At 42.8% G+C, this 23,217-nt stretch overlaps 1 protein-coding gene across 1 annotated transcript in view; it reads right to left on the bottom strand.

Moving 5' to 3' along the window:
• Positions 1-23,217, bottom strand: part of LOC145446277 (uncharacterized) — a 28,830-nt gene that overhangs the window by 2,830 nt on the left and 2,783 nt on the right. The window contains exons 2-22 of the mRNA XM_080324529.1: positions 22,999-23,179; positions 21,380-21,723; positions 15,508-20,328; positions 13,950-14,118; positions 13,293-13,353; positions 12,891-12,980; positions 12,582-12,772; positions 11,099-11,246; positions 7,513-7,619; positions 7,278-7,446; positions 7,065-7,214; positions 5,559-5,694; positions 5,339-5,492; positions 4,594-4,658; positions 4,415-4,530; positions 3,220-3,352; positions 3,028-3,135; positions 2,336-2,473; positions 1,476-1,656; positions 850-994; positions 45-229 (exon numbers count right to left, since the gene is read on the bottom strand). Of these exons, the coding sequence (XP_080180655.1) occupies positions 45-229; positions 850-994; positions 1,476-1,656; positions 2,336-2,473; positions 3,028-3,135; positions 3,220-3,352; positions 4,415-4,530; positions 4,594-4,658; positions 5,339-5,492; positions 5,559-5,694; positions 7,065-7,214; positions 7,278-7,446; positions 7,513-7,619; positions 11,099-11,246; positions 12,582-12,772; positions 12,891-12,980; positions 13,293-13,353; positions 13,950-14,118; positions 15,508-20,328; positions 21,380-21,723; positions 22,999-23,179 (7,792 nt within the window). The remainder of the gene's footprint in view (positions 1-44; positions 230-849; positions 995-1,475; positions 1,657-2,335; positions 2,474-3,027; positions 3,136-3,219; positions 3,353-4,414; positions 4,531-4,593; positions 4,659-5,338; positions 5,493-5,558; positions 5,695-7,064; positions 7,215-7,277; positions 7,447-7,512; positions 7,620-11,098; positions 11,247-12,581; positions 12,773-12,890; positions 12,981-13,292; positions 13,354-13,949; positions 14,119-15,507; positions 20,329-21,379; positions 21,724-22,998; positions 23,180-23,217) is intronic.

The following is a 23,217-nucleotide window of genomic DNA, read 5'->3' as shown; positions in this document are numbered from 1 at the left end:
GATTTTGATAAGGAATATCAATTGCGTACACGGTAAATTTCTACCTTTCGGCTTTCCTTTACAGTAAGTGTACAGGTCCATGACGCAGCACAGGCCGACGACCGCCTCCAACGGCACGATCTCGTAAAACGGAGACGCAAACAGCTCGTTGCGGTAAAATGTACGAGAGGGCGCGTGGTGAATCTCATGGGGTCGTAGGAAGTAATATCCGTATCCGTACTTGTCACCTCTAAAGACGGATGGTGAGTGGATCGCGATATAAGTTGGTAATAAGTAGGGCCGCCCGAGTTTTGATTTAGGTCTCGAGTGTTGAGTGTTGGCTGATTGCTCAAATCCGAGTATCGAAAAAGTGATTCGAGTCAAGTAGTACGTGTCGGTCTTTTCAGTACTGAAACTCTCCGTGAAGAACTATTGGGAATTATGGTTACGACACTTTCTCTTCAACATGGAAGAACTCGATTAACTTAGTAATATTCTTCCATTATTTGAATACCAGTAATTAACACGTCACAACAGCAAGACACTAAGTGTCCCAATACGTGCAATTCATAAATTACGTTCAATTTGTTGACCGTAATATGGCTTAGAGATCTGAAACGAAGCTGTAATTTGAAAATTGATAGACAAGAAATAGCGTTTCCTTCAACGCGTGGTGCTTTATGCTTCGTAATTGTTATGATATGCTACCTGAGTGTTGAGGTTTTGCGGGATGAATGTGGCACAAGGGCAATGTTCTTTCATAAAATATTGAAAACATGCTGGGTTCGCATTCGAGTATATGAATCGTTATGTATGGCCTTAGCAATCGGGACAACTTTGGATTGAATTTTTGGGACCAGACAAACCTACCTTTCGTCGGTCCAAAGCTGTTCGATTCGGAATATCTTCAAGTTTTCGGCCGAAATATTCGCCGCGTTACGGTACGACCCTCGTGACGACGACGAGTTGCTGCCGTGACTCAAACGGTGATCCTTTGTCAGATAAACACAGTCACCTGTGAGAGAACGTTATAATGTGTGTCGTTATTTGGTTCGAGCATGGGAAACGTATAGTCTGCAAAACGGTAAAAATGATTGTAAACATCCACAATTCCGGATATTCAAAATGTGTACTTTGCAAATTCAGCTGCAATTTTAGATGTGGCAAAAAAGCAGGACCTTCTCGAACGTACGGATTAATATCTAGCCAGTTATCAATCGCAGAATGCTGAAATTAGTATAGCTACAAATCCGAGATGTCTCCGTTTCTATTGATACTGATCCATTTCTAGTTGCTCATGCCAATCCAAATTTTCAAAAGGCATATCGCAAGCATGTCTCCGCGGACAACACTACAGAATCAACATTGAATATTAGTGCCGACAGTTTATCAATCAATCAACAATCACTTCTATCACCGGGCAACATCTCAAAGTAAACAAATCACCGTCAAAGCGTCGAATTGATCCAACCCGACGATAGCACAGTTACATTTACCTTGCTTCACAAGCAGATCGTCTCGCAGCAAAGTCAAATAATACGTGTGCCCCGGCGGCGTACTAGGGGGCGGCGGAACCACCTTCACTTCTCTCGGGACCGCTCGCGGCTCACATTCCTCGCAAAGGTAGTGATCGGTCTCGTCTGGGTCGACCCCGATACAGTCGCAATGCTGCCAAACCTGGGATGGGAGTATTGCGATCAGCGAACCGGACCGAAGGAAGTTGGAAACGTAATAACTGTCATTATCATGAAAGCGATGCAACTTAGCATGATTTGTGGTATATGGCACTTGGTGAATTTAGCATTAGAAATGTAACAACTATTATTTATATGAAAGCGATGTAACAATACTGAATTATTGTATTAAAAAATTAATGTTTCCCTGAATGTGAGAATGAATTGTGGTGTACGGCACTTGGTGAATTTAGCATTACAAATGTAACAACTATTATTTATATGAAAGCGATGCAACATATTGAATTATTATATTCAAAAATTAATGTTTCCCTGAATGTGAGAATGAATTGTGGTGTACGGCACTTGGTGAATTAATCATTAGAAATGTAACAACTATTATTATTTATATCGTAACAATGCAACATGCAACAATATAGAATTATTAAATTCGAAAATTTATGTTTTCCTGAATGTGAGCGTGAATTGTGTTGTACAGCACTTGGTGAATTTAGCATTAGAAATGTAATAATTATTATTTATATGAAAGCAATGCACCAATATTGCAATAAAAATTCCACGAGCGTAAATTGGGATATACGGCACTTGGTATCTATGTATTCATATATTCAGGATAGGTGTTAGGATTACGGGGGGAATTCACTGGTAATCTTCCAACTCACGTAGCACTTCTCGCACTGCACCATCAGCCCCTCGTCCCGGTAGATCTGGCAGATGCACCGGATGTGGTCTTCGTTTCTGCGATGGGCGTTGTCGGAGTTGTCCCAGTCAGCGTCGGACGCCTCGGAGCATTCGGTCGGCTGGGGACATTGAAAATTTGGATTGAAAATTTTGCAATTTTACCGCGAAAGATTTAGAGATTCAGTAAAAAATAAAACGGGACAGAATTGAAGGCAGATTTGCTGACTGATTCAGTAAAGAAATACCTGCACTTTATCGTGATGGTCAAGCGGACCAAGCCTACTAGCGCCTTAGTCAGATAGTAATCCTTGTAGACTACTTTTTCAGTTTTTAGGCAACACTAGGCCTAGAATATTTCACTTTTTAGTTGTTCGCTAATTTTACTTGTACCGCAGTAGAAATTTACGTCATTTCTTCTATTTTCACTCGAGCACCAAAGATGACTACTCTGGTGTCACGTTTTTTGCATGTCAGCACAGTATATTGCGATTGTAAATTTTGAGTTTTTTTGAAACATATGTGATATATATATACATATATTATATATATACAGGATGGAATTACTAGAATATTTATTTTCGACATTTTGCAAAGTTATCGTGATCGATAGTAACAGACGTCGCAATCACGTAAATTCTTTCGCGAAATTCAAAATCCAAAACAGACCAATCACCTTTTCTTGTCCGTTGATGCGAATCATTGCATCTCCGCGCGCCAAAGCGTACGCTTTTTTCAGCCGAAGCACGTCTTTCCCGAGAGTTGACTTCTTCCCGTGATATTTCTGAAACGACATGAAACACATTAATAAATCTGCGTGTCAAACATGATATTTCCGTAATAGCATGTAGCTGATAACGAAACTCACCTCGGCGTTCTTGAGCACCCGCTGCACGTCATTGTCGAAAGACTCGATGCTCTTGTAGTGGTTGGACACGATGTTGTGCTCTATGATGCTGAGGTCGATCGGATCGGAGATACGCTCGTAATACTCTGGATTCCTGCGGGACAAAGACACAACGTAAACGAGTGCTACTTTTGGCCAGATGGGGGTGATTACCCAAATTTTTTTTAATCGAAATATTAACATGATAGCTCTGTTACTGTGTCTCTAATTTCAATTTTACTGAGCATACTGATAGTAGCCATTTTCTTTTAATGCTTAAATGTTCGATAGTGTTTTATTCCATCGTATAATTTCATAAAATCGCTTCATCGTGAACCAAAAATTTGTACGAAATTTTTGTCATAAATGACTCACTCGTGGTTATTTTAAAAGCCAACCTCCAGATCTATATTTTGGTACTTTTTGTTAGGCCTTGCTAGGTATACAATGATTTGAGTTGCTGAACTTCACAGCACACTTTTGAAAAAATTATTGAATTTCTCCAAGATGAGTTACACATAATCCTTCACACTAGAGCAACATGTAGGACTGTCCTATCACTGCCAAAAACAGGCGTTACATCGGAAAGAGGCATCATAATTTTGAGGTACGGTGTTTGGCGTGTCGGAGCACTATTTCTTTTGTCAAATCCAAATTCTGTAGGCTATAACTACAATATGTGCATTGGGACGCAACAATGCTGTCTGGCTCTTTTTCTCCTGAGCTACTCTCTCGTTTCGCCAGACAGCATTGTTGCGTCTCAATGCCAATCTCCATAACAATGAAAAATTCGAGGCTGATTGTGGAGTTCCAGGGTCACAAGCGGAATAAAATTTATATTTTTGTAATCAGTGCAGAGTCAGCTTTCGATTGATACCTGTTTTACCAAATTTAATGCTCGGCAAGCCGGTCAAAAATGACCGTCAAATTGCCTATAGCCAAATGGAAATTGTGACGTAATACAATTTCACTGAGGCGTGAGATTTGCCTGTGTCGACACCATATAGGACACTATGGTGTAACATTTGTTTAAAGCATAGCGACACCTAGCAGCTGTTAGTTATTGGTGACGACAACATTCAACAATAGCTTTACGTTGAATGACACACTAAAACTACAAGCTTTCGAGTCGTGGTACGATAAGAACTGGGCTTAACAAGGCTTAAAATTCACGTACTTCTTTTTCGACGGCAAATTCATGAACGGGATCGCCACCGACACCCCGTTTTGATCCTTGCAAGTGGCTATCGCCGTGTACATCTCAGTGAGTGCCGATTCCAATTTTTGTTTGTCCTGCGCAAAAACCGTAAACATGAGTGATCGTAAACTCTCGCATCCGAGTATTAAGATTCTTACCTCCTTGCTTTGCTGGACCTTTTTCGTTTTCGACTTATGCCGCGGTTTACGTGCCGAAGTGTCGCCTGCCACGAAAAAAATTAAATTACCAATGGAACAAGAGCTAGGTCTCTGGAAGCAACAAAAAATGATCAAGGTATCATTCCATATACAATACTGTATTATTTCCGGGCAACAGAATCAAACACATCAGCAAAGCTTCCATTAGCGTACAAATTATGAGAAACAGGACCCAAAACCAAGAAACTGACTAACATTCCATTATGTAGATTTACCTCTCCTTGGCTCAGTCGCGCAAAACCAGCAGAGGCGGTCAGTAAGGGAGCACTTCTACTTTTTCAGAGTGCTCAAGTAGGTTTTGTCGACTTGCTCTACATTATCTAGTGGTTACGCTTTTAAAATACTTGTGCTTCCGCCCGATCGGTTATTTAGGAGGCACGTTTGCATCTGTTGTGTTAAATTGTCATAAGAACCGAGGAAAAAAGCCTCTTTATTGCGGTAACTGAATAAAATTTGGAAAAATGCACCTATATGTCGTGTCAAAAGTCACCTTGCGTTGTCACAAAGATATGTCTTGCAATGTTGAAAGCGGCAGACCGTGATTATGTGGTACGCGGTGCCTCATCCAAATCTACTTTTCAACGCTACTTATCTCGGTACTTTCATATTCTACTTACACTTGAAGTGGTTTTAACATGAACCGAGAACAGCTACCCTTACTAGAAATAGAGTAGAAACGCCTCACCCCCACTCTTCCGATTTTCTTCCTCCTCTCTCCTGCGTACCCGCGACAGATTCCTCAACAGAAACAGCCGCCGGCCCCGGATCATATCCATTTCCGGCTTCGGAATCGGCTTCATTTCGAGCGCGCTAAAATCCTTCACCGTCGCGACATCGTCCTGAAAAACACAAGAGAGATAAATTAGCGACATTCAACTGGGCGGCGTGGCAGATAACAAACCGACCTCAGACCGGAACGCTTTTAATTTGGGCTGCTTTGGCAATCGTGCCGCTTGACCGCGGCAGGACAAGTCCAAATCGGGCTCCGAGACGCCGCGATTATGCCCGCCGAAAGAGCCACGGCACTTCTCCGCGCCACATCTGTAACAGGGGTGGTAGGTGTCATTAGCTGGACGCTGGACTTGATATTTGCGAACCTCATGGAAACCAAATGGCAACATGTCAAGCATATAAAGCACATTAGTACCGTAATCTGTCGACCTCACAACATCATCTCAAACCTCATCTTGTCCAAGTGTAACCATTAAATCTCGGGAATGATATGAAATGGTAAGAGAATGAATAAATTTCTATTTCTATTGATATTCTTCCGTCAGTTTATTTCCTCTCAGCATATTTTCGGATTTCGGTTTGAAAACAACTTGAATTGGGAATTATATCACCGTCGTTTAAACGAGTCTATTTGAACGAAGTTCACTGAATTTCCAGCTATTTAGAATCACGTTTTTTTAGTTAATTAGTATTAGATCAATCCATGCTTCATCTTTTAAACAGTTCTAACGACTACGAACATGGGAAAAGCCACAGAGCATTCGGCCTAGTGCCATGCTTCCCAGTCGTGACAGAACGTTACCACCGCAAACGTTTTCCACGAACGATTCAGGGTTTGGCCGGCCGGTGTTTAGAAAGCACTCAAGAAAAATGACACCTTCGTGCTCGCAATCATTTTCCGTCTAAGTGGACGCACTTTTGAAAGGCAAAACATCGACTGCAGCAACACATAACCGTTTCCTAACAGTTTCGGGCACTCCGCGTCCAACCCATCATTAATCTCTTGAAAAACGACTCAAGCACGCTTTGACAATTGTGACAGTCTGCACGAACAGCGACAGTGACGAGAGCCATAAAGACTCCGGTATCACATTTACATGGCGGGCATCGCAACCAGTGCCGATAATGCCGCAATTGCGATTCGACAAATATTCATATCGAAATAAACCCGAATATTTCCAGCAGACACTCGTCAGGGGTAACAGTCAGCCACTAGTACAGAAATGATAATCTAAATATGGTACATTGAGCTCAAGCCATCTGTTCGAATCGATTATTACAATTTTCAATGCGGTGATGTCATATTTGATCTGATAGTTGATATTCAGTGATCTTTTTTATTCTCTCCTACCTGCTGGCAATTACCTGTGATGAACGTCACCCTTATATATCCGACTGTATTTCAACATGAATACATTATTCAAATGTCTACTTGTGTAGAAATTCATGACATTACTTCTACTTCTACTCCAACAATGACTACTTCGACCACCGCTTTTAGACATACTTACCGCTAGTTCACAAGGCTTATCAGCGGTTTTCAATATGAATACACCATTCAGTTACATAACAGTGCATTCTGACCATGACATAACATCAGCCGATCACAAAAAAGTCATAATAGCACAAAAGAACATCATTTCCTTGCAAAGCAAAGCACACAAGTCTCGATTTCTTACCGGCAATGCTGTTGCGTGTCTACATCGTACGCATGAAGGTCGTAATCAAAAGTCAGCTCCTCATTTGCATGGATACGCCGGCGAGCAAACAACGCGATACGGTACTCGCCGTCGACGCGCCATTTCCGCATCTCGCAGTTGGGCTCGCAGCTGTAAAAAATTCACAAAAACATTCGAGCCCGCCCATGAAAACGAAGACAGCGCGAAACAGACCTGTGATTCACAAACCGGCCGACATTTCCCATACGGTAGCCGTCGATTACGTTCGTGGAGTCCAATCGTACGCAGTACCGACTGCTGTACGCGTGGTACAACTGGACAAACCGTTTCCGAAACTCTATTTCGCTTACGACTTCGCCGACATACTCCAGGATGAAAGAGCCTGCAAGTGAAAAACTCGGAATAAGCCACACTGGTGATAAAGTCTATCGGTTTCGCATCGTCAAACCGTCTGGAACGCTTTTCGTGGTTCTCAGCCCCCATCCACGTTTCGACGTCTTGAATCGCTCCAAGGACTCGCACCACTTCTGCTTTCGTATCGCTTGATTTGAGCATCTGAAAGAGACCGAACAAAATTATTATCGGGCAGAAAGCTCGCAATCATAATTAGACGGCACAAACTAATGTGAGAGAACATCGAGTACCTCACAACACCACTTATAAATCTTGCCAAACGGTGAATGCATCAAATTTAGAAGGTAACATGGTCATAATCCGCAACCATGAATACCACTCGAGGCCTACGATAAGTATCGTATGCCCCGTACCACCATTAAATCGCTATAGCCAAGTTTCAATAATTAAAAGATTTTTGAAATTCCACTGTGACTACAAGTAATTTAGGATTTTATGTATTGCACGCGTTTTGAGGACAGGATGAATGGTACTTGGTGAAACTAATCAGCAGTGCCACTCATGTGTGCAAGTATCGCCATAAACTTCTGCTGAATCAAAACTGGAAGCAGCAATTTCAAGCACATGTCAAAACTACATAAACCAGAAGTAGAAAAAAAGGCCTGAACAGTACCGTAATTTTCCATGTATAATAGGCGTACCCCCCATGTATAGTACCAGTACGCACCCTGCACTCGCAGTACGGGCATAGTACATGCCTAATGCCGATTATACAAGGTTCTCGTGTTGACGAACTCGCGCGTATGATAAGTTACCAGTGATGGTTGTTTTAGTATTAGCGAAAATCGATTACGGAAGTTGAAGTCTGCTCGCGGCGGTTCGATGTCATTCTGTTTTGCAATGTCACTGTTGAACAATGATGACATGACGATTGCTAATTAGGCTATAGGCCTACAACTTAACGGCATTGTCTCTAAACAAACATGATAGTTCAGGCCAGTGACAATATCTTACGCAAGAGGCCTAAAACAGATGCGATTGATCAGGCCAACGATTATACCGTGCACACCAGGCCTGTAGGAGATGCGACTGTTTAGGCCAGCGATTATCCCTTGCGCACGTTGGCCTGTTGTAGATGCGATTGCTCAAGCAACACGCTTTAAGCTAATTGGCAGGATGGCTGAATGTGAATGCGATTTATAACACACACGAAGAAAGGTATGATTTCAAGTTTTATTTCGAGAGAGTGTTTTTTCAAGAATTGTAGTACCCATGCGTAATGCGCAGCCCCCGATTTTTGGACAAAAAATTGGTTAAATTTTGTGCACTATACATGGAAAATTACGGTACTAAAGCATGCAGTTTAAAAAAATAGATTCGGGCAAGAGCTAGCATACTTCTGGTAATACGGAGGATACTTTGGAAATTGCAAGATGTACCTGATTGTAACAGGTCCAGGGTTGCAATGACTCGAGTCACGATTTTATGATGACTCGACTTGACTCGAGTCATTTTCTCAAAATACGGAAATGACTCGACTTGGACTCGAGTCATTGCTCATGACTCGAACCAAGTCATATGACTCAAGAATCAGACGACCAAGACCTACATTTCAGTGTAATTTCGAAAAATGGTAAAGCAACCACACTATTGGGATTTTGTCTATTGGTACTATGGTATTTGAAAATGAGACCAGAAACTGCTAAAAGTGATGAAAACTTGTATATTATAAATGCGAACCATCCGACATCACCAAACACAGAGTTACAAAAAGTTGGTTTAACAAGACTTTAACTGGAAACTGGGCAGTCAACACAATGACTTGGACTCGGACTCGAGTCATAATACCATGACTCGGACTCGACCCTTTGCTCTCGGACTTGACTCGGTGGTGAATTTAAAATGACTTGACTTGAGTCAATACTGTAAAAGTGAGATTGACTTGTGACTCGGAGCCTTGTCACTTTGTTACAACCCTGAACAGGTCTGACGAAACAAATTACTCTATTACCTACCTATTGGCGATAATGGTCAAAATTTACACAATTTCTGTTCCCGCTTCTCATAATACCAGTAATAATAAAGTCATTGGCGAGATAGCGTAATAACCAACACATCAGACATAAGTCAATTTGATGACTATTACCACAAATTGAGTTCCTCCATCGAGCAAGCTATCCTAATATTTGTGGCGAACGGTGACCAATTAAATAATTTACACTTCATGCGTTGTTTATTTGTGCTGTCACGAGATTGTTAGACCTCCATATCAATAGCAACCTGTGTTTGTAGTGCAATGCAACAGGGCAGTTACAATTTTGTCTATTACAAACACATGAAGCATGCGGAGTCAAGCGACACCACCGTGGCATCGACTGAATCCTGTAAACACACTAGAAAACATCATTGCCACAGTAAATGCTAAGCCGCGTATGTTTACCTATTTATTTCAGAGCATGGATACGGGACTGATTGTTATGACGAATCGCATTCTGAACACATCACAATGACAGATCAATATGACTATAAACCACAAAAGATAATACAACTCTACCTTGGTTTGGTTTAATTTAAACCTAGCAAGATATTGTGTCATTTGGCATTCGCATAGTTGCAGACAGGAGATGGAATATTGAGAGAAGAGTCACATCCATTTGTTTATTGACAATACATCGAAGTTTATATAGGGTGGCCATTTGCGTCAATTCAGAAACGGCAAATCCAATCGAATGTCAGACACTTGGAAACACGCATAACACGAGAAACATCTAATCAAATACCGATTTGAAGTGTTATGACACAATGACAGTTATGACGCAAAGAATAGAGGCAAAAAACATCAACATTCACTGCAATTCATAGCCCTCAGGATATTTTCTCTCCGAGTAGCCACAGAGAAAATAATCCAATTAGGAAGCCATCGAGATATTCAACAGATCGACAGATGAAGGGCCGTTTCTGACATAATGACACAGATTTCTGACCGAGGAGAGGTAGGTAAAACAACATCGGTTTTAATCATACCAATTAACGCTACCACTTCTGTGAAAGTGTGACCACAAGCACAAAATTTCAACCGCAAAATATTACCAACACGAAAAACATACCGCCTTTTACTTTTACTCGATACAAACATACCACTAACCTAGCAGGTCTTTTAGCTTATTCAGCAAATTAGAAAATAATAACCTTTTGACATAAATGTTTTGCAAACTTCTAGAAACAAGATAATGATAGTCGAGGCATCAGAAACGCAATTCTAAAAGCATTTGTGATGTGGATTAAAACCACGCTCTGCATTCCATATCGTATGGCATCAGTAGCCAAAAAAGATAAATGTTGCCGAACTCATTTGACACAATGCTGACTACCGCAAAACGAAAACCACAAACTACAATCGCCAGGTAGATGATAATTTCAGCACATATTTTTACCCAAAAGGAGTTGATGCGAAGCAATGAACAAACACCAAAACCAATGAATCGTGACTATAGGGTTAAAAAGCATAGACAATGATTCATACCGATTGATGAATGCATGGTTTGGCATGGGTTGGTTTTCTCCAGCCCATGTCAGTTTATAGTCATAACAAAGGATTTAGCGCATTACTCTCAATTTAGGAGCATGTTATAGAGAATTTTTGTATCTTGATAAAACGAAAACGCAAACACGACCCATACCTTATCCCATTGGGGCATGTGTCCGGGTCACACTCCACACAGATCGCCCTGTTGGAGCACCCATTGCCGCAATGTTCGCCATCTGCACTTGCACAATTGCAAATATGATCACCATCGGTCACTGAAGACTTGGGAGTCGTCAGCACGTCTAAAATACGATGATGAAATATGAGGCATTCTAGTAGAGAAATAGGTCCTATTGAATCCTAAACAGCCCGCTGGATGAATACATCCAGCCCAGAAATAACGATGAGGAAACCAAAAAATGGTTGGAATATCCAAAGCATTTCCATAAAAAGTTGAGATTGAAGAAATACTCCCACTCAATGTCAAACATGTTCACATGCCAAATAAAAACCAGTCCTGTATATATGTTGGGTTTGCACTCTAATCCAACAAGCCTGTAACATCCGACACCAAATTCCGAGAAGATTAAAAAGTTCACACTCAGTTCAGAGGCGAAAAGGCCAACACCAAACTGCTGATAGATAGTGGTCAAAGAATGTAATGTAATACAACTAAATATGGTTGTCCAGTTCTATAACTTCCAATAGAAAAGCCATTTGGTATATTCAATCGATCAAGTAGCCTATGTCAGGAGTTATTGACAGAAGTATCAATATTTTATCCATAGATATCCAAACAGCGATTTGATAATATCACACATATTTGAAGAGTCGGCAATTACAGTTAAACCTCTTGCATTTCTCACAACACATCTACAGGGACAATGCCGCATCGCAACCAACACAAAGGCAGCAAGCATAGAAATAGGCTAGCTTTAATTGCTGTGACCCACAGGTGATATAGCCACTGATTTAGCGGTTTATATCTCTGCACGATCGGCCAATCTTTGTGTTTTTGTCAATTCCATTGTTTGAGAATAAAAGTGTTTCTACAGCAGAGCCACTGTGATCCACAATTTTAAAATGCATTACACCGTAAAAAAAAAAGATATCGTCGCGGCGGAATCAGGGTAGCTGATGTTCATTTTTCACATTTTGGAAAAATGAACCATTCGTAAAATTTTTGCATTGTTTGGGCATCTTTTGGCCATGGTTTTGTTTGAAACAACATGACAACAACATCATGAAAATTCTACAAAAGGTTCGATTTTCTCAAAATGAGAACTGCCACTCTGATTCTGCAGCGCAGATATGATTGTGGAGGTAGCAATATTGGTACCATTTGACTGATCCTACCCTACGAGCGATCAAAAAAAGATTGAACTCCGGCCCGCGACCCATAACTGTTTCAGATAGTGTTCAGACGTTAATGGTCAAGGCGCTATAAATTCAGCCAGAAATTACTACACATATACATGGATGTGGACTGTGTTGCAAACAGTCATAAAAACAGCTAAAATTTCTTTGTTACACCATATTCGGAATCAGTGCCTTTCAGAACCACCAAAACCACACTTACTTTGCCTGCCTAAAAATATGTGCTGGACACTGGACAGTGTAATCAAATCGACACTCACTCTTAGTAATCTCTACGTAGTGATCGGAAGGATTCTGCGTGACGGAGATCCTATCATGCTTATACATCCACCAAGTCTTGAAGGGCAGTTGAAACTCGCGTCTCGAAGCCCTCACGCGCAAACCTGCGTCGATCGGAGGCGGCAGACAGGGCCGGGCAGGCTGCGCGTCCGCGTCGGTATCCAAAACGGAGCTGCCGACAGAAATTGTAAAGCTGTCAAACACGGGTACTCTTATCACCGCAAAGGACTATAAAATATTTAATACTATATTGCATATGTCCGTATAATAATATTGGAAATTCTACAAACCATTCGTGCATGTTCTGCTTGAAAGTTGAAGAATACAATCCGGCATTCAGGTACTTTTTGCGAGGGAACTCGTTATTCTTTTTTGTCTCTCTAAAAGCGAGATTTTGGTTTGTGTTATTTATATCCAAATTTATTCAACTTTGTAGGTTGTAGAGATGCCTACATTGCAACAGTGCGGCAGATCTAACCCGAGTAGCATTATTATTAGAGAAGAAGCAGGCTCTTACAATATATAGCCTATTCGATAATACGTGACCATAATAGTTCAAGCACACACATTCCTGCCAGACCACATAAAAACCTCTAATTTCCGTGGCACTTCAGAAATCCCAAACTGCGGACATAACACTTGATTTCATCAGCAATAAACTCGGGCTCTGCGAGACAGCGAGTTGGTCTCACCTTTGAAGAATCTTGGATGACTTTCCTTTCGAGGAACCATGATTGGAAGTAGAAGGAACTTCTAAAAATGAACGAAATATACCGAGATCATTGAAAATACCACGATCGAACCATGTGAAATATCAATTTCCACAGTTTGGTATCAAGAATCGTTTAAATAGGCCTACACTCTCAATATCATCAAGTATCCATCCCAATATGTCTAGGCGATAGATCAGAATCTACAATCTCCATACACACGGATATTGAAAGACCAAACATACTACAGATGCGGAATAAGGCTTCAGTAATGTTGTTATTAGACTACTTTGCAGCGGTAATGTCAATAGGAGTCAACTGTTTTGAAGTATTTTGTACAGGTAGCCTAGTAACCAGACGTCACAACAGTGTTAAAAGGTGACAACACAAGGGAAACATCGTTTCTGGAGACATAATAGTAACAATTTTTCAAATGGCAAAATCAGGAAATGACTAACAGTGATACTTTTCATATAAACAGCCCAAGCGAATAGTCATGAAGGACACAATAATAGTTGATGTACAGTTGTATTCTGACAAACATTAATGAAATAGGCAAATTTCCAAATGCATTCACAAAAACAACAAATCAAGGGAAAAACTTGACAACATCTACTGTAGCAACTCATTTTGTCGTACCTGACGAGGACTGTCCACAACTGGAAAATTCAATTGCAGACAATTTTCTTTTCTTCGTAGGCAATGTACCAGAGCACGATGCGCTTGGTGGACGCCCACGGCGTTTCTTCCCTGGTACACCAACCCCCTGCGATTTACCGACTGATTCAGCACGACCGGGGTGTTTCACCTAAAATCATATACTATTGCGTCAAAACATGTAGATATACCACATAAGGTAAATGCTATTATGATTCAACATCTTGCTCACAGTCGATAGTAAACATATCAACGATTAGGGCTGGGATTTAAGTCCGAGCACCGCTAATTATGTCGCCATAATTGAATAACATAAATGAATACATCCCAGCAAGATTCACATACAGTATAAACCAGCGAATTTGTCAACATGTCGTTACATAGAGTTCATGGTCTAATTAAAATCTCGACTAATTACACAATTTAGCGACATTTGACAATGTAATAGAGGCTGGCAAATAGTAAAGTACTGAAGTACTGAAGTCTTGCAAAATCAGCAATACATTCAGTCGGGACAATGACAAAATAGGATACGGATTCTCAATGACTGGGAAATTTGAATGCAACGACACGAGTCATGGGTTTCCATAAGTAGTGTTTGTACTATGAATGACGAAACAACAATCTCACACGCTTTCTTCCTGATTATTCCGATACTGGGACCGCTCACAAACAGGATATGGCATCAACGACAAGAAGAAAAGCGTGTGTTTGGTTTATATGAACTGAGATCGACAGTACAAGTATATGTACCATATGAAGCAAAAGCAATCTTCACCGGATCCTTTCAAAGCAGTGCATTAGTGTATAGGTCTACATAAAATAGGATTTCTTAAACTGGGGGACGTGAACCCCTTGGAGGGGGGGGGGGTCTGGATACTAGTTTCAACTGTCCATGAAATGTCAATGAAATTCTTTGTTTTATTGCAAGGTCAATATAACACCACCTAAAACATAAATTAATGCGCACAACGTCTAATTTGACCTTGACGCTTTCAAAAATCATTGCATTCTGTTGTTACGTACTGGCATTACGTTACTTTCCACATTGTTGTTTTGTTGCCATTTCGACAATGTAAAACCGAACCAGTGGGAGCTCAGCCATGGGCTAGTTAACATGGATGTTAAACTAGTTTAGTTCGTTGAGTTGAGTGCGTTTCAAAACAAAAAGTGTTTCTTGGAGGTACAGGAATTCAATTTACACTTGAATAGTATATTCATATTGAAATAAACACGAATATTTTCGGCTGACACTCGTCAGGGGTAATCGTCAGCAACTAGTGAAGTAGTAGCACAATGTTTTTCCCAATTCTCTACGCCTGACAAGTGTCAGCCGAAAATATTCGGGTTCCTTTCGACACCAATATACTATTCATAAACAAAAAGCGCAATCTTTTTTACAATGCGCCAAGATCAATACTTAAAAATAACATTGTACCGACATAAAGGAAAACCAGGCTTCTACAACTGAGAAAGAATTGAAAATTCCACGACAAATTTGAGTCTGTCCGCGACAAAAAAAAAACCTGCATAAGTTTACCTTGTTCGTTTTCGAATTGGCCCTGTCAGCAAACGGCGACACCTCTTCGTAAATCTTTTGACGCCTGCCAGGCTGCCTAGACGTATCAAAATCCACGCTTCTCGCGTCCCCGACAATAACAAGGTCCGATTCGGTCCCAGCAATGTCTCCGTTCCCAGACCTAGCTTGCTTATTTTTCAATTTCTCGATGACAGACTCGATGCTTTTCTTAACGGCCGTATTTTTCGATCTGCCGCCGTCCGCATCTTCCGAAAAGCCCATCTCCCTCGCGACTTTGGCGCAGGCCTCCTCAAATTTCCGATTGCAGTCCCAGGAGTAGATTTCAACCGTGCGCCGAATTGTCTCAGTCACGTGTCTGCCAATATCTGTATTCGCATACATGCCGATATCGGAGCGATCGTCTTTATCTGCAGACTTGGCAAGGACCCTAGCTGCTTTCATCGAGCACAACGCATTAACGCACGACAGCGCCGCTTGGTTTGTGATGGTAGTGGTCTGCTTTCTTGGCAAGTCTTTGGCGGCGTTGTGAGCAATTTTAGGCCTGGACACTGCTTTTTTCGACGCGGTTTTCGAGCTTTTCGCTTGCAACTTAACGGTGAGCACCTTGCGCTTTGACGGCACCACTGTGGCGCTGGCGGTCGGTATTTTCCCGGCCGACTGTGGACGCGCTGATTTTTTCAACAGATCGTCACCGGGACTCTTTCTAGGCCGTCCGCGTCCTCTTTTGACCGAAGCTCGAGACCCGGACACATCAGAATCACCGGGGGCGGAGTTATCTTGGTGCTTGCAAGCCCAAAGTTTTTTCGGATGGATGTCCGAGTTACTTTTGGGAGAGGAATCATTCTGCGGACTCGTTTGATTTTCCTCGTTACAATCACCTTTTTCAGTCGCCTTATCGGCTCGCTTTTGGCCGTCACCTGTTGTCGGAGTCTCGGAAGACATTGCCGCGCCGGTCAAATTCTGCAAGTAACTCTGCACGGCTGCGTCCACTGATTTCGCGATGGCCTCCTTGTTGACACTCGGATGTTTTGGCAAGCTGGCTTCAATCGCGATCTTAATCTGTCGCAGTAAAGTATCGTTCATCAAATCTGTACTCGGCCCTGGCGCATCTGAATTTTCAGTTCGGGTGACATCATCGTCTGGAGGTCTTTCATCTTTGTCTGTCTTTTCGTTAGTCTCGATTACGTTACGGCTTGATGTCGCGTCGCGGACAGTTTGATTTTCACGCAGACGAGACGATTTTCCATTTGCCAGCACGGGCTTTGGCTTCGTAGGCTTCGGCACGGACAATTTTCTTTTTTTAGCACGAGACGCAACCTTGCCCGGTGGCCTACCTCGTTTTTTTGGAACGTTAACCGCTTCCGGCACAGATTCGTTTTCAATTTCGCCCACTTTTTCAACGTCAGTTTTTTCAGCACATTTCGCACTCTTGACAGTTTTGTTTTCTGCAGCGGCTTTCAAAGTTTTCATTCGTTTATCCCCGGAAGTTCGCTGCGTCGACTCATTGGCTGTCTTTGCTGGCAAGGGCGGTCGAGTCGCAACATAACCGTGCTTTTGAAAAAACGGAGACCGACAAAACACAGACAGAGAAGTGGGCTGTTCCTGCGTCAGAGACGCGCTTTTGGACTTTCGCAACCGAAAATCGGCCTGTTGCCCGCGGTTACTATCGCCGAATCCAGGCGGGCCACAATTTTTGGGGAACATAGACGTCGGTTTCGAACCGGCATCAGAGCGTGTCGTACTCGCTTTTTTCGTAGTCTTTTTACCCGGGGCGCGCCATAAAAGCAACGAAGACTGTGACGAAGTATCGCTAACACCCGCCGCTAAAAACACGTTGCTTTTCGCCACGTTGGACATCCGCACCGGTCCGTCTTTCGACCTGTCCAGCGACACGTTTTTCAAAGACAAGAGCAACGCGTCTAACGTCGCGGCAAATGCAGGGTCGCACGTTTTCGACTTGCGTAACAATTTCTTTTTCTTGTATTTCCCGTGCTTTTTGTTGGGACGAGGCGGCAAATGGGACGCGAAACCAGAACGGTCCGTAGTCTTGGCGACCACTATTTCAGAAGGCGATGTGCCGGGGCGCTTGTCAGGAATCGGCAAGCGTCTCGGCGATTCTTCCATCGAAAATGTACCAAAGCCAATACGGGACTGACTATGATGCGAGAAAGACGGTTGTGTTTTAAATATAGCAGACGATTGCGATGAAGACGCAAATAATTGCGAGTTTGCGCCTACGTTTGTCTTGGGTGTCACAGGAGCCTCGTCAGACGAGTCATCGGGAGAGTCACAGCCTGCTGTGTCGATAGGAGATAGCGGTTGACTGTCGGTGTTCTTTTTATCGGCGGAAGAAGTAGGGTAGCGTTCTAAAGACATACCAGGAGACAGGCTGGGCTGTTTCGGCGAGTCAAGGGCTGGCGAATCTTCGGCGTTCGATTTATTCAACGAAACACTAGCGGAAGGCGTAGGCGTCGATTTCAACTTCTCTCTATTCTTGACTTTTTTCTTTCTGTCTTTGTCCTTTCTCTTCTTTTTAGCGCCCGTGATCTCGGAATGCTTATGTTTCTTGTGCTTTTTCACCTTCTTTTTCTTGTGCTTCGCTTTCGCCGGGACGGCCAAGCTAGAGCTAGAGTCCAACGCGGCGTCTTCCGCGTCTGGCGATAGCGGCACGGCCGGGCTTTCCGGCGAGTTGTCAAGGCAAGTCATATCAACCGTTACAGGCGTAGAGCTTTTAGCTCCCGTGTCTGCGTGGTCGAAAGTCTCGCCGCTCGTGTAATCAGACCTCGAAATCGTATCTGGTAAAGTGGAAACTTTCGTTACTGAAACTTCAGTAGATTGTCGATCGCCTGCGTTTGACAATGTCGCAGTTTCTTCCGCCAAAGCCCGGGCGCAGGTCGAGTTAGGATAAGTGCTTTCACAGTGCTTTGCTACAGATTTCTCGATGCTTTGATTCTGCGAGTTACTCGCGGCATAACTGTGACGGTTGGCGCTAACGTCACGCTGATTAGAAATGGCAGCCTTTCGTTTTTGTTGCTGCTGCATCGCGGCGCTGTTCTGCTCTTTATTCCTCTTGATCGCAACCGATTTCAATAGATTTTCCGTGGCACGCTCTACGATAGAGTGAGAGATTTTAAACTGGTGCGCCAACGCCGAGAAAGTGCACATTGTCTGCGTGATACCAGATTCTGTGAGCGGTTGCGCGTTTTGACGTCCGAACACCTTGTTTCTGGACCGAGACTTTTTCTTTTGCCTCTCCCCGTCTTTGTTCGCGGCGCCCTTGACGCCTTCCACATGCTGGTTCTTTGAGGAGATTTTGATCTCGTCGAGATATTTCAAAAACGCCTCGTTGCGTTCCTTGCTGCGTCTGCTCTCTTTCGGCCTGGGAGCTATCTCTTCGATGACGCCTTTATCGTTTATGGTATACATCGCGACAAGATTGGAGGCTTGCGAAGTAGGAGACACGACCGCGGGCTGCGGCTTCACGACCGGCACGGCATTGTTCTGGGCGGCCTTGACTTTCAGGTTTTGCTGCATCATCTTCTTCGAAGGCCTGCCCCGTTTCGGTATTCTGTCCTGTTCGGACAGCATCGGCGGCAGTTTTTTACCTTGCACCGCGGTGACAGTCTGCCACACTCTTGCCTGGGCAGAATTTGCATGATTCGAAACGGGCGCAGACTCGCCAGGTTGGTTCAACTGCCTGGGCTTGACTTGATGCGGGTTCTTCGAGGTTTTCGCGTTAATCGAATGCTGTTGAGAATTTGAAACGCCGACCTTGCCATAACTGTGTTTTGGATTGCTCGCGTTGATCGTGGGATCCGCGTTGACTTTCGGCTTCAAAAGATTGCAGCCTTGTGCGATCGCGTGATTATATTGGACAGATTCGCTGTTAGAATTATACTCCAGCCTTAAACCGTCGTTGTGTTTATGCTTAGGATTCACGGCGTGCGATTTTTTCTGTTTCTCCGCAAGCTCGGTTACAGAAACCGTAGACAGACTCGCAAAGTTTTTACCAAACTCGTTTTGCGACACGTCCGAGTTATTATTAAGATCCAAAGACCTGTCGTTATTCGTAGGTTTTCTGGTATCGCGATCCGTTCTAGACTTTGGTTTTCCACCATTGTTACGCATCTGCCTGTCCATACTGGACATCCCACTGCTCGAGTACGGGATGTTTTGCATCTGCGTGTAACACCCTTGCAAAGACGGATGCACGTTTTCCAGAAAATTACTCGGCGCATTACCATCGGAAGTTGTCGGTGTAGTAGGCGATAGCGGTATGTTTTCCAACGGAGATGTAACTTCCGAAATCTCCACGACGCTATCGCTCGTAGGCATTGGACCGCTTCCGCTAGCCGTAACGTCCACCGAGTTACTGTCCATGACAGGAGCAAAGTTTATCGTTCCAAAGTTGACGAGACTCATATTTCCATAGCAACAACTCTTCGAAGTGTCCAAGTTCCGCTGTTTTCCGTTATGCATCGATCTACCGTCCATGGCACGGCGGCTCGCGCTAGCACCATTCGGAGGCTGGTCGGTCATGGTTATATGGTCCGGGGAGTGTTCAGGCCCGCTTATTCCGTCGGACGACGCGCCACTGCAACTCGATTTATCGGCGTCCGACGGTATGGGCGTGGTAGTTAGTTTTTTTTCGCGACTGTTTTTGACACCTCTGTCGTCGGGGTACTGCATCACGTCGTTACCGGCGAGTGACATCAAAATATCATTGGCATGCTTGCTCCCGGTGTTATATTGCATCATCGGGTTTGCGTACCGTTGCGTTTGATTGCCTCTGTTCGCCGGCATGCGTTGAGAATGTTGCACCTGCAAAAGTAATAATCGATTGCTATTATCATCACAGCGACAGCATCAACAGCGAGTTTTAAACAGATGCGATCAAGTGATTGAAGAGATTTTGTCCCCTATTCCAAATATGCCCTTATTTTTACCAGCACATCAGATTTTTGAGATATTAGCACAGGGGTGGGCCGACCTGCATCAAGCGCAAGCCGCATGTTAAAAATCTTACTTTTAATTGAGCCACAACAGAAAAATTCAAAAAATGCACATTTATTATGTCACAATGAAATGTGGGTTATCGAATGAAGTTTATTATCGTGTGGTGATACGATGCGTCTCCACCTGGGCTGCAAGGCGATTGAAATCAGGCTGATATGTCGTCAAAGCAGCGCAGAGCCGTTCCTTCAAATGTCTTTAAGCATGTAAGGAAGATTTAAGCTCAATAATATTATTACTCCGTAGATTTTTCTTCGTTGGTTACTCGTGGCAAAGTGTTGGAGTTTTGTTTCGTAATGACGTTCCAAGTTAATGTTCTATTTTCTTGTTCATACTTTCTTTTCTTGCAATTATCTCTCAATGACATTTTCTTGGCTGAACTCTGCAGTTATTGCTAGCCTTTACAATACAAATGGAAGAGCCGTATTCACCATTGTTAGCCCGGATATGATCGGGACCTGCGCTACCTGAAGTTCCTTGGTGAACACGATTATTTATCTTGATTTAATGACAATACACCATTTTGAGGGTGAACCGTTTATGTGAACTCGACTTGACAGTTCAATTGCCGGGTTTTAATCCGGTAGTGCCTGTAGTAAACCATTAGGAAAGAAACAACAGAAAAACAATACGCATACTATCAAGACGTGATAAAATGCATCAATTTATAACCAGGTTAGGTAATCAGCTCTAGATACATGGCGAAGCGCATAAGCAATCATTAAAGAGCCGCATCCGGCTCGCAAGCCGCAGTTTGCCCACCCCTGCATTAGCATTTGTGATTTGTACAGTTTTGCTAACTGTATTCATATTCAATAACAATCCTGTCATCCTGAACATTCCCTTTCATGATACGTACCCTAGTCGATTTTTGTAAAGATTGGTGAATTGAGGTGTCGCTCAGGCCTTGAACACGCTGCATACTTTGATTAGACTGCGGCCTGTTGTCTTCCATCGGCTGTTCACTGCTAAAATTCACTCCGCCCTGATCACCCTGACCAGTCCAAACGTCTCCGGGCTGTTGCTGTAACAATGACACGTAGGACTGAGCGCACGATAAGTTGCCAGCAGCGCTGGTGTCAATGGTGCTGAACGACTCCAATATTTGATGGCTCTGGGAGCTTGAGAAGTCCATCCCGCTTGACGAGTACGGATTCACGCCGGTCGAAATACCGATCTGGCTGGCGGCTTCATACAGTGCATCTAAATCACACAAGATTTGATATCCTCAGTATGGTGATCGCTTGCATTCAAGATTCATGTCAATCGAGGCAATCCATATCCGAAAATGGGTTTGGATTATGATAATGCAACAATATATGTGGCGAGGGACAGGATTGAGAAAACGGTATTTAAATTTCCTAATCACACGTATTTTAATATGAATGACAAAGACCACAATATGGGTTTGAAGTAGGACCACTCTTAACATGACAGTCGACATGACAATAAACTATCCCTACAGTATGGTATCATAACACATAGTTGAAGCTGAGCATTGAGCAAAGCGATATAAGTGCTCACCACCAAGCACACGTGTACACTGTACAGGTTTTGAGAATGTAGCGTGAATGCCTATTGTCAATCATAAAGATAAAATCAGTAAAGCATACTGAACATGTGAAATGTGTAGTAGCCTAGTTTATCACAAACTATCACATTTATCTAAGCCGGTCAGAATTCGTAAGACTGTTTGAACTAGCAAGTTTTGTACTTTAATTTCATACAAGTTACACAACAGTTAGCAAGTAAATTATTGAGCTACTTGGTTTATTTTGAATGTTGCACACTAGGAGAATTATAAAGCTCTTGCGGCACAGTTACACCGCGAAAAGTTGCTTCAAGAAAGATAGATGTGGTTATTAATATGAACAGAACATAGACATCAGAAACGAGGTTGCATTGTTGAGAAACATACCCGCATTTCGTCATTAATTCCAACCAGTGTCTCTCATTTACAGCTTTCAATTTCAGTCAAAATAAATCGTGCTCATGTAACCATGAGGATGCAAATGATAACACAATTTTGATTGTTTTTGTACCGACCTTGGAATAGGATTTGGAAGCAGACAGCTAAAACTCATCCAATGTCTTTTGTAGAAACTGTTTTTTTTAAATGGAATTTTCATAAATTAATTAGATGTTCTTCTGCTGAAAGATTGCTTTATTTATTATGAGGAAGTCGTCGCTTTCATTGTCACCTTGGCTTATTTATCAGATATGGAAGATGTTCGAGCGCCTCCAAGTCGCATGTGCTAGTCTTCAGGCCCTTTTGCAAATGTTCTTTTCCAAAAATATACACCCGAGGATATTAGAGAAAAGAACAGCTTGCATAGAGGTGAATGCAATCAGATGATAGACATATTGCAGCAGGACACAGCATATCAAGATGATAAAGCGACAAAAGTCGATACCAGTATTGGTCGAATGATTTACAATAGCAAATAAAAAACAGATTGAAAGATCAGACCAACTTACCGTGCGGTCGTGTGCTTGATGAATTGCCATGAAATGAATATCCAGAAGCTGGCAGAACAGACAGACTGTCCAATTCTGACATGGTGTTCTCCTGTCCGGTACTGTTGTTCCCGGGGGAAGAGAGTTGGACACCGACATCAAGCAGGTGAGAGTTCATACCTTGTGTTGTATTAGCATCAGACTAAAATGAAATCAAGGTATTAATACTTGGGTGTTATA

This window comes from Botryllus schlosseri, chromosome 9, assembly GCF_051294905.1.
Source record: "Botryllus schlosseri isolate E-star chromosome 9, Bs_hap1, whole genome shotgun sequence".
In the NCBI taxonomy this organism is placed as follows: domain Eukaryota; kingdom Metazoa; phylum Chordata; class Ascidiacea; order Stolidobranchia; family Styelidae; genus Botryllus; species Botryllus schlosseri.
This window is presented reverse-complemented; position numbering and strand designations above follow the sequence as displayed.